General features: G+C 37.1%; 1 protein-coding gene across 1 annotated transcript in view; it reads right to left on the bottom strand.

The window, feature by feature from the left end:
• Positions 1-10,897, bottom strand: part of DCAF10 (DDB1 and CUL4 associated factor 10) — a 32,484-nt gene extending 21,587 nt beyond the window's left edge. The window contains exons 1-2 of the mRNA XM_033122246.1: positions 10,269-10,897; positions 1,164-1,277 (exon numbers count right to left, since the gene is read on the bottom strand). Coding sequence (XP_032978137.1) covers positions 1,164-1,277; positions 10,269-10,813 — 659 coding nt within the window. The 5' untranslated portion in view covers positions 10,814-10,897. The remainder of the gene's footprint in view (positions 1-1,163; positions 1,278-10,268) is intronic.
• Between the last annotated feature and the right edge of the window lie 1,834 nt (positions 10,898-12,731).

Below are 12,731 nucleotides of genomic sequence, written 5' to 3'. Positions count from 1 at the left end.
TGGTCATGAGGAATTGTGTCTTTATCGGCTAAAACCTATAGCCCCAGGTAGTGAATACCTTTTTCTATTTTTCATACTTTCACAAATGGGACGGACATTCCACCCAAACCCCTGGCTTCACGTAGTAGTCTGGCTCTGGTTTTTGCCTCACATGAAGCACTTCAGCATTTTTTATTCCTGACAGGAGCCAAACAACTACATGTCAGTGCCATACTGAAACCTAGTGGGCTCGTGATTTCAACCTTCCTAACAGCTTTGGGTCTGTGTTCCATTTCAGGCCCACAAAGATGTTTATTGTTGTTTCAGAGCTTGGCTATATCTTTTGTGCTATTTAGTCTTTTGTTCCATGTATTTGAAACATATGGGTTACATTAAAACTCAGTATGTCACCTTGACTAGAAGTAATTTCCACATTTCCTTTTTTTGAACATTAAAAGTAATCATTATAAAAGCAATATAATCTCTTTACATAAAATTTAGAAAATAGAAAATTACTCATAATCCATCTATTCCAATTCATCCACTAGTAGCATTTAAAAATATTTCCTTCTAATCTTTTTCCTTCTACATCATGTCATATTGGTACAATTTTTATCATGAGTTTTAACCTCTATTATTCGAAGCATTTGTCCATGTTGAGAAGTAGTCTCTGTGACCATCATTTTAATGACTGCATATTAATCCACCAAGCTGTTCAACTGTTATCTACTTCCCACATTATTGAGAATTTTAAAAGCTTCCAACACGCTATAAAGACGTTCTCTGTGTTTATGTGCTTTTTCCCCTCAGTAGTTTGGATTTCGGTGGGTGGGGGGAGGTGGTGAGACAGGCTAAATAATGGGACTGCCATAATTCCACACGGATCATTAGTCCAAAGGCATTACAGGACTATCATTAATACTGGCTGAGGTTCATAATGACCCTAATATATAAAAAGAAAATCATATGAAAGTGAAAAATGCATTTCAGAAAGATTCCAATCCAAAATAGTTAACGGTAAGTTTTATAATGAAAGGGATAAGTTTCACAAGGGATAAGAGTCATAAATCACAAATGTGTTCATCTAGCACTGTTGGACAAGGCATTGCAAATTTTCATGAACTTCTAAAACAGAATTATTTTGGGTCACACTAATAAAGTTCACTTTTCACTGTAATACTAACCTGATATTATTTACACAGTCTTCATGAGCTTCAGAAAGTGTTTTTATGTGCTTTGATGATATAGGGTCAAAAAGCAGAACTTCAGTCTGTTCGCAAGCAACTGTCAGCACTGACCTGAAAGCAAATGACACATTTCTCTTGTTTAGTTTTCTAGCATTCTCTGGTTGTTGATATTCATCTATTTATAATTACACAAGCTATAAGTGAATAATTTCTTTTGCCCATGTTAGTAACAAATATTTAAAATGCTGCCATTACCTACCATTGGCAATATTAGAAAATGGTACTCTCATATATTATGGTGGAGTATAAACTGGCACAGCTTATGTTTGGAGAGTACCAGTATCTATCAAAATTTTAAATGTGCATACCTTTAGACTCAGCAATTTTTTCTGGGAAATGAATCTAGAGACAATCATTCATATGTACAAAGAAGGATATATAAATATATATATGCTTCATTGTAAGGAGAAATTGAAAGAAACCTAAATGTACATGAAAGAAGGAACGATTGTACAAGCCATGGCACATAACACTGCAATATGCTGCAACATTTAAAAAGAAAGAGATAGCTTTATACTGATATAATATGAAAGAATTCCCAAACGTACTTTTAAATGAGAAAAGGTGTTGCAGAGAAACATGTATAGATGAGGTAGCTTAGGGAAAAAAAATCATATGCAACAAAATTATGTATTTATCAGTATCTATTAAGATAAACTGAAAAAGGTCGGCATATATCAGTTAGATATAGTCAAACAATTTTTTCCTTCATGTTTTTTTTTTTAGTATTGTCTCTTGTTTTAACCCTTCCCTATTACAAAGATATATATTCATAAACATTTTAAAAGCCCCATTTTGATTTCTGAAAATCTATTATCTTTTATTGACTTTGATTAAGTCTTATTTTCTGTGGCCATTGCTCTTTCAGATTCAGATCTAGTAAATGAAATTCTGACTCTGAAACTCCCAATTTATAGTTCCAATAACAAATGGAATTTTGTACACTTAAGATGAAAGTACATAAAATAGAATTTTAAATAGCCAAACGTTTCTATTCAGAATAAACTTTTTAGATAAAGTGGGAGAGGGATAAAATATCTGCTAAATTGAAATCTTTTCCATATTTAGTAATCGTGAAGTTGTCCTTTAAAGGGTGTCTGCATAAATCCTTTTTTGAGATATCTAGACTTCACAAGTTTAATAAATCTGAAGGACTTTTGTGCTACTTGATCATCATGAGTAAAAAATATTCCAATTAATATCTATAATTTTAGAAGATGTATAAATAGCCATTTCTTTTTGTTAGTTAAAAGAGTCATGGAATGAACTTTTCTCCTTTCTGTGCATAAAAGTAAATGAATCAGTGAATCTGGAAGTCTTAACCTTAAACATTGTAAATAGGAGATCTATAAAACAGTTATTGTTTTGTTTTTATCCAATTATAACCTATTTTTGTATATGGCATGCTTTGTACTTTTAAAATGTGCATCATTTGTCCCAATATCAAAGCTTACACTTTTCTCATTGGTTTGAAATACCAATCTTTATCATATGTAATTTTTGTTTTTGTACTCTATATAATCTATTCTATGCAACACCACCACACTATTTTAATTTCCAAAAGGTTTATAGTATATTTAATATGTGGCAAGGCAAGATACCCTCATTGCTTTATAAACATTTTTTTGGATGCTAGTATCATGTTCTCTCTTCCAAGTGAACTTTAGATATAGAGTGTCAGGTCCTACTAAAACATCTTATTGGTATTTTTATTGAGATGCCCTAACTTTACAAATTAGTTTGGTAGAATTTATATCATACAATATTGTATCATTCCATCAGTAATATACATACCTTCCCACATAATCAAGGTTTTCTTAGCAAGAGTATCTTAGCAATTCTTGGACCTTTGAACATCCTTACACATTTAGGATCAACTTATCAAATTATGTACACAAACACACACACACACACACACACACACACACAAATCCAGATGTGGATTTTAATTGAGATTGTTATAAATCTACAGAAAGTGTGCATAGAACTGACATCTTTACAATATGGAGTCTTCCAATTCATGAACATGGTATGTCTCCATTTACCATGGAGATTCTCCATCTGAGTCATGCCTATCTCGTTACATTTATTCCTGAGTATCTTTTTTTGAGATCTTTTTTTGACGCTTTTGTAAATGTCTTTTTAAAATATTGCTCTTTGTTGCTGGTGTAGAAATGCAACTGATTTTTAAAATATTTGTCCATCATTATTGCTATTTTAATACTTTATAGGTTTTCTTTGCCGATAATCACATCTACAGAAAATTGCTTTTTTCTTTTTTAATACTTTTTTTTCCTTGCCGCACTGGCTAGGACTTTCAATGCAATGTTGAACAGAAATGTTAATTTAGCAGGTACTCTTGTCTTGTTCCTGATCTTCAAGAATACATTCACTATTTCATCATTAAGTACAATGTTTGCTGGAGGCTTTTTAATTTTAATTTTGGTAGATTCTGTTATTGAATTAAGGAAGTTCTCTTCTACTACAAATTTGCTAAGTTTCTTTTCTCATTAATATATGTTGAATTGTATAAAAACACTTTCTACCACTTATTGAAATTACCTTATATTTTCCCTTTAAGATGTTAATGTAGTGATTACATTAATTTATTTTCCAATGTCAAATCAATCTTTCATTTCTACCATATTGCTAGATTCATTTGGTTAAAAGAGTGAGCTCACATCTTTGGCTTCCTTCCTTTTGCAGATCTTGGCCTTGCAATTTCCTCATTGCCTTAATTCTCCAATCCCTTCTAAATAAGCAGTTTATATCTTATATTAAATATTTTGTATTTTCTCTAGTTTTTCTAATTATTCTGAGGGTTGGTCTAAACCACCTACTTTGCTACTTTTGGAAAGCTACAATCTCTACCTTTTGCATCTGAAGTTGTATCCCCCTTGTGATTCTCAATATTGTTTATTTGGGCATTCTCTTGATCAATGAGTGTTTTTCAATTTTATTTGCCTTTTCAAAAACAAATTTGGCTCTCTGTTGGGTATTTCTAGAGTTTTAAAATTTCACTAATTCTACTCTGTTACTGAATTTCCTTCCTTCTCCTTTCTTCAGATTTACTTTGCTATTATTTGCAGCTATCTTCACCGTTCTTTTTCTTGAGATGGATATTTAGCTCATTGATTTTCCTTGTCTTCCTTTCCAGTTTATTAAAGACTATAATTTTCCTGAGGTACTACTTTACTTATATATATTCCACAAGTTTTGAGACATGTGGTACTTCCATTATCATTCAGTTCTAAATAGTTCTAATTTCCATTTTCGTTTCTTCTTTGGCCCAAGAGTTATTTACAAATGCTTCTTGAAAACACATGAGGTTTATTTTAGTTATCTTTGCTATTAATTTCTGTGATCATATTGTACTGAGAAATTGTACTCTATGATAATCTTTTTAAATATGTGGACTTGTATGTGAAAATTTTGTAAATCTTCCTTGTGTGTTTGAAAAAAATAAGCATGAGGTAGCTGTGTGGCATTAAAAAATGTTAAAAATGCAATAATAATATAAATTAACATGGATACAATAAAAAACATTTTCTTAATAAACTAACCTATAGATTATAAAAATGCTTGGCAAGTGATATTAGTTATAACTCAAATTGTTCAGCAAATTATTCTAGTAATATTCATTTATTAATTTTTGGAAATTGTAGCCATAATCTTGTTTGATCCAGATGCCCCTGTCTGAACCATGGACATAGGAAATCGCACAAAGCCCATCCAAGAATTTCCACATTTAATAGGTAGTAATTAAATAACCTGTAGTTGATAAGGAAAAAAAATATCACTCTTAATATGAACAATTGCTCATAGGGCTGAATCCTCAATTTTTAACTTTTGCTGAATTTTTTAGCCCTTATAATGCTCGTTAATTTTATATATTCAATATGTATTCAATTATATTAATAACTAAGTCACAAAAGTAATTTATTGATATATCATATTTAATTATATCAAACCTAATCCCTCAGCCCAGATGAGAGAAAATATGGCAGTTATGAGCATCAGCGAGGATACAAATCCTTTGTATATTGATGACCTTTCTGCTTCACATTTCTCTCAAGTAAATGTGTCTGGTACAGAGAGGATTTATGTGGGCAGTCATTTTCATTAATAAAATGAGTGTTATTAATGTCCATAGGGGGCAGGTATTCAGTTGGTTTTGGCAAAATTGTCCCACTAAATAAAGGTGAAATTCAATAGGAATGAAAAAATTAGGGATCTACATCCCAGGAGTCACTCAACTGTAAACCATCCTCTTAGGCCTCATTCATCTGCTGTGGATTCTATCCTTCTATTGGGATAGAATTCTACTCATGCATACTATGCCAAGGGTTAATATGTTGGATAGTGTCCGCAATAGTGTTATTCCTCTCACTGACTGTTCTCTTCATTTCTCTGGATCTCCCCAGAGGCTGCGGTTCCCACAAATGACCATTTGAAAGTGGGAGAGTGCCTGAGAAAGGTAGGCAGCCCCACACTAAGAGAAGCCAAATGGTCACTGAGCATTTGCCTATGGATTGTGTGTGTGTGTGTGTGTGCGTGCGTGCGTGCGTGTGTGGTGGTCGTGGTGGTGGAAGGGAGGGTACCCAGCATGGGTCAGGAGCAATTAGAATGGATGCTATAGTTCTCCAGTGAGATGTTTGTTCGCAGCTTGCTGTGCCAGTTCTGAACTCTTTAGTTGCTATATAAAGGGTTATACTGGGAGGTCCCGTGGAAGGTGCTGATGCATTAGGAGGGAATTCAATGGGCTTGGAGCAATACCTATTTAACTACTATGGACATATATCAATATTTTAACAACTGATACAGATGACTCAATGTGTACTAGCTAAATATTAAGCCCGAACACAGTATTCTACATATGCCCTTTAGAGCAAGATTTTAAGTGTTGTTTATACCTTGTGTATACTTCTTATGTTGATATGTGATTGAGGTCCACTATGATGTGTATGAAGATCTTCTCCTATAATAAATTTGTCTGTTTTCTCCTTGAAGTTGTCAATTTTATATATGTATATACACACACACACACACACACACACACACACATATACACACACATATATTTTTAAATATAAAAGACTCATTCAAGTTTATAACTATTCTATCTTACAAATGATTTGAGCTTTTATTATGAAATGACGTTATATTAACATGTCTAGTAATTTTTGGCCTTAAAGCCTATTTTGTATGACATTAATATTGCTCACCAGCCTTATTTTATTTAAAATGCATTTGAATAATCTTTCTCTATTCTTTTGAACATTTAGTACTTCTATATTTATTATAATTAGCAATATATAGATTTACTTTCAGCCATTCTTTGTTCTTTTTATTTATATCTTTTCTATTTTTTTCTTTCCCTTTCTTGTTTTCTTTTGGAAATTTTTTTATTCCATATTTTTCCTCTACTAGTCTAGAAATATGTTCTTTCTTGTCTTTTGGTAGTTACCTTGCAAATTTTAATATGCATACCAAATTTATTAAAGCCTACAGCTAATATATAATTCCCCCTCAAAAAAACATAAGGAATTTAGAACATCCCTTCATAATTTATATACAATTGTTGTCTTCTATTTTAGTTCCATTGCTGTTAATTTTACATACACATTTTCCATTTTCTTTGTTTTTCATTCCTTCTATCATCTCAAACCTTCCATTTGAAAATATTTTCTTCTCTCTAAACTTAGAATTCCATTATTGAAAGTCTGGTGGCAAACTCTTTCACTCAGCTTTGATTGTGTGAATAGGTATTTATTTCATCTTTGTTCTTGAAGAGAACAAAGAACCCATCTTTGCTGGGTATAGAAAGCTACATTGGCAGTTTTCCCCCCCAGCATACTAATAATAATCACCATTGTCTTCTGATTTACACTATTATTGATGACTAATTGGCTATCATACTTATAGTTACTTCTTTGAAGGTCTCTTTTCTTTAGCTTTTAAGATTTTGTATTTGTTTTCCTTCAGTTTCATTATATGTCTAAAGAGGACTCCTATTTGAGGAGTGTTGGGCTTATTAAGTCATGGCTTAGTGCTTTTTTTTCAATTCTGGAAAGTTCTCAGCTTTTATCTCTTCAAGTAGGCTTTTTGCCCTATTACTTATCTCATTTTCTTCAGAAAGTAACCAAATATATGGTATGGTTTTTCTCTCTATGCTTCATGTCACTAAACCTTTGTATATTCAGTCTCTCTCTCGTCTGCATTCTGGATAATTTCTTCACTTCCATTCTTCAACACACTAATTCTCTCTTCAGCAGGGCCTAATGTGTTCTCATAAAGGAAATGGTTGAGAAAGTCCCACATATTATTATCTATCTGTTAACATTATCAAAGTTCCTTTTTCAAAATGTCATATTAGGAAGTGATACACTTATTTTGACAACATTGCTACTGCTTAAAACATTTTTGGAATTCTTTAGAAATTATCTTATAATTCACGTATTGTTTCATTTCTTATTTAGTGGCAAATTCTTTCTAGTCTGGTCTCTATTAAATTCATAATTTTAATTCTTACCTTCAGTGTCACTTCTCCTTCTCTGTACTGAGAAGTCCTTGTGACAATGGTTATGTCACCCAGACAATGGTTATGTCACCCAGTAAGTTGATTTAACTGATATATAACTGAAGGATATGAGAAATTATCTCATTTAACACAGATGCCACTTTTTCTAAAAAATTACTTTAAGTGCTATAAAAATTTGGAGTATATTAGTAGATGTAGCAAGATACTAAAAACTTAAGCCACTGAACTATTTTCACCTATCACCTTGACATAAATGAAAAAGAATGGCAATGTTCTATGTTGGCAAGGGTATAGGAGACAAGCATTTTCATTTATGTCTCTGGTAGGAATGAGAATTGTTATAGTCTTCAGAGAGGACAATTTAATAGGTATCCAAAATCTTCATAACCTGAATTCATTTCAGGGATTTATCATAAGGACATAAATCTAAAATATTTGTTTACAGAGGTTTTATTTAAGCTAGTGAAAAATTTTAAATGTTGCAGAAATATATTAACATAGGTAATTCATAATATATTGTATAAAAAAGCAGGCTACAAAATAGCATGATTCCATGTTTGTATTAAAATCAACATATACAAAGAAAAAATTTTCTGGGATATCCAATTAATCTTCGGGATCATAAGTTTTGTTTAGCTTCTTTTCATTCATTTATTGCCTAGGTTTTCTACAATGAGTATATATTAGCTGGGTAATTAAAAATTATTGAATTGTTTTAAATATCAGAGTGCCTAACCACTTTTTACAAAAATGTTTCTATGAGAAAATACAGTCCAGATTCAGACAAGAACTATCAATAATATATCCCTCATTCTAATATCACTGGAAATAGAATTCCTCCTTTATAACTCATTCTATCCCTCTCACCCTCTACCTAAAATCCCACCTCCAAGAGTAGAAACAGCGACTTCTGAAGGTCTGACAGAATAGATAGGAAGAGGGAGGAGAGGAGCTGCGATATGGAGAAGAGAGGAACTGAATGTTCATGAGGAAGAGATTCTTGGTATTTTGGGAGGAGCTTTAAGAATAGGGCTTGGTTTGAGGAAATAGAAGGGAGAGAAGATTCCATGAATAAACTTCAGCAAAAGTTTTTCTTTTTACCAATTTCCTCCTCTATATTCAGGTGCAAATTTATTGCTACAAGTTCCATACAACTGCTATAATGAGAAACTCCAGAGATCCCAGTACCAAGTGTAATTAGGAAGAAGCATTTGCATCAGTGAAATGGAATAGGGTGTACCTGGCTGATTCCAGACTCAGTTGCTTTGCTCCTTTCTGACTGTATGTTAAGTCTTTCTTTAGCAAAATTCTTTGCGTTGTTAATCTATCATCTTTCAGCTTCTCTGACATGATACACTGCCCCTCCAGACACATGCCTTTGATATACCAGTTCCTACATATGAAATATTCCCCAATGCTAGCTATCTTGACTAACTCATCTTCTCATTTGTCTGATCTTCCTTAAGTGTCACTTCCTAAGGGAAACCTCAAACACCCTATTCTACAACAGGTTCCTTCAAGCCTTTATCTCAATTTGTAAATATACATTATTAATTATTTAGCATGGTTATTAATATTTAGTTGAACCAATTGGTCCCAAGCTCAATGAAAGCAGTGCCATTAGCTGGTTTTGCTCACCACCGTAACCTCCATCTCTGGTACATACAAATGCTCAACAATTATTTGCTGAATGAGGGAATGAATGAATGAACAACTAAGCAAATGACAAGAATCCAGAAGCCTTGATAAGGTACGAGTTACATGAACTAAGTCGTCTCATGGTGGAACTGTGTGTAAATTCTTTTCTTTGACTGCTGTTAAACTTGTTCGCATACTCACAAAACAAAGTTTTAAGAAGATACATTATTTTGAAAATTGGCACAAAGTAAACTGAGGCCAAACACGAGCTATTTAATCAGCCAGGAAAAAGGCTGGTTCCTCTTAACAGAAGCATGTAGTCTAGCCTGGAAACTTCACAAATGCCCCACATCATGACACACCTCTCTGCAGTGTCTTTAGCATCTTACTGGAGCAATGGAACGCACACTTGTCCCCTCAGGGCAAGTCAAGCACAGGGTACAAGGCATCTGCAGGCTCCCTACCTTTGACACATGCTTAGGTGAGAAAAACTCATGCCAAGGTGACAGGGAAAAAATGAGCATTTATCCAGTGTATTTACTGAGCATCTATTACTGTGCCAAAAAAAAAACCCCGTTTTGGACTGGTTCTGACAGACCTGCTAGTGACTTTAGAAATTTCCCCTTCACAGAGCCTGGGCGTCCAGGTGAGCAAATGAGGCCACCGGCGGCCGACCTCAAAAAGCCGGATGGGGCCTCCCACAGAGATAGAGCATTTCAGAAAGCGCCAGAGGCATGAGGCCAGCGACGCCAAACAGACTCGCGCACCCCGGCCCGGGCCGAGCAAGCGAGCCCTGGGCAGCGGCCCACGGGCAGCCGAGCCCGGCGGAGCCGGGTACCCGCCCTCCGAGGGGCCGCGCTTACCCGTCGGGCGAGTACTCGAGGTTGAAGACGGCACCGTGGGTGCGGGTGCTGAGGTACACCGAGTCGGCAGGGTGGATGGAACCATAGAGGTTAGTCATGGTGCGGAAATTGTCCCGGGCCGGGTCCACAAACAGCCCGCGGCCCAGGCTGCGTTCTCTCAGCCACCCGAAGAGCCGGGCGCCAGGGCCGCCCAGGCTGGCGCCGAGGCCGCGCCGACCCCGGCTCCCGACCCTGCAGTCTGGCCCGGGTCGCCGGCGCGTCGGGGAGGGCGGTAATGGCTCTCCTGGGGCGGAAGCAGCTGAGGACTCCAGTGCTCCGGCTAACCTGATCTCCCCAGCATGCGAGGCCTGGGGCGGCGAGGGGCCGCGGGAGCGACGAGGGCTCCGGGAGGGCGACGGGGGAATGGCTGCGTCAGCCCCGGGCAGTGGCGGCGCGGGCGGGGAAGGGAGCGGCCCGGCAGTTGACACCTGTCCCCCGTGGGGTGCCGGCTCCTCAGTCCAGGCCTCCCGGTCCCCTCCGGGGCTACCGGGCCCGAAGGGAAACATGACTAACGCCCCCGCCCCCCCTCTCCCGGCCGCTGCCCCGCTGGCAGCCACCTCGGCCCTCCCGCTCCAGCCGCCACTTCCGGCGCGCGGCGGCCTAACCCCGCCGGCTGGGAAACCCGCGCCTCCCTTTGGCCACTATCCGCCGGGGACCGCGAAAGCCGGGACACCGACCGAGGGCGGTCGGGAGCGACTAACTGTCTGTGTACACAACTGAGAATGCAGAGGGCCGGGGCTGTATGGTGCAATTAGCATCTGGGCACCTAGTGTAACAGAGTCAATTTGTAGTTGTCAGCGACCGTGACTGTGTGCCAGGGGATGAGTGGGGCTGACTAGTCAATGAGGTTGGGTATGATTATGTACTGTTATCCCCCAGTTTACACTGAGATCAGCGAGGGGAAGAAATGACCATAGTATGTGCAGGTCACACATAGTAAGTGTTACAGTGTACTGCCTACTGAACCTGGGAGTCTAAGGACTCTGATTAACTTATGCACTAAAAAGCCCTGGCCCATACAGTGCCTGGAAAATGGAGCCTACTGGTGCCCTGATATTTGCCTGATTCCCAGCTTCTGCACAGTAGGTCAAAACTTTATCAAGGTCAAAGCCTTCCTCTCTGCAGAACCAGGCATATATCCAGCCAGGAGTCACTGAGGGGAGCTGGAGACCTGAATCAAATCTATCTTACATGCAACAGAGCCCAGGATCAACCCCATTTACAATCTCCCAGGCAGGGCATGGAGGGCATGACAGATACAAGGCCCTTCACTGCTGTTGAAGATAAATACATAGAACTCTGCATAAAAGGATTAACAGGAACTGGGGTGTTTTTTGGGAAGAGTAGTCTTCAATAAAGGAAAACTTGAGGTACAAGGAGGGGTAGATAAGGAACTGACAATTCTAAGCCTAGATCAAGAGCTGTGTTGTAGAAGGTTCACATTTGGTGACTGAGGAAAACTGTGGAGGATCTTTGTAAAAAGATCTATCCTGTGAGAATAGACCCAAAGTATATCTGGAGGAAGGAAATGAGATTCAGAGGGCTGAACATTCAGCAGGTGCTCCCAGCAGGAAAGTTAATAGTTACTCAGCTCTCCTGTCTACGAGCTGATCAAAAAAATGGCAAGAAGCATGCGTCCTGAGTTCAGATAAGGCAGCCATTCCTCTGGAGATATTCCCTATGTTGCCCACACAGAGCAGAAGGGGTAAAGGTCTGTCATATGATTAACAAATAATCTCCCTTAATGACCCACAATTTCCAGCTGCAACAAATATTTAATAGAGGCCCCGTGCTTGACCTCCAAGTTATGGCCAATGGCTAAAACTTTATGGCCTACAAAACCTTGGCCATGATACATTCACCAATGGTAACTTTTTCAGTAAATAAAATAAAACTTAATTTTAAGGGTTCCATATTCTAAGGCATTTAAGATACAGTTCCAATAGAAAAACCCAAGCTCTGCAAGATTTTTGTGCTAGCTCAAGATAATTAGATTTCACAGTTCAGGCAATTCAAAATTAACACACTATATAACCCCAAAACTGAATAAGAACTGTTCACTGACAATTTAAAGAATCCAAAGAAATCAAATGGGAACAAAAACATTTTATAGGTTTACATGTACCTCTAGCAATTAGATACGAATCTTGAAAAGTTAAGATACCCACAGACTTTAGCCCAAAAGCAGAAGTGTTTGTAATATACCGAACAAGTCTTTCAGTAATGCCAGTTTTTTTTATGCTTCTACTTAAAATGTTAAGTGCTCACTTATTCCAAATAATCTTTACTAAAACCTAAAATAAACCTAAGGACTAAAATAAATGACCATGATTTTACAACCAATCAGTATATATATATGTATAAAAACCACTGGAAATTAACTGAGAAAGCCTTAAAGATAGAACAACGTTAACCATGCCTGCT

This window comes from Rhinolophus ferrumequinum, chromosome 12, assembly GCF_004115265.2.
Source record: "Rhinolophus ferrumequinum isolate MPI-CBG mRhiFer1 chromosome 12, mRhiFer1_v1.p, whole genome shotgun sequence".
In the NCBI taxonomy this organism is placed as follows: domain Eukaryota; kingdom Metazoa; phylum Chordata; class Mammalia; order Chiroptera; family Rhinolophidae; genus Rhinolophus; species Rhinolophus ferrumequinum.
Note: the sequence above shows the minus strand (reverse complement) of the source record. Positions and strands in the feature narration are given on the sequence as shown.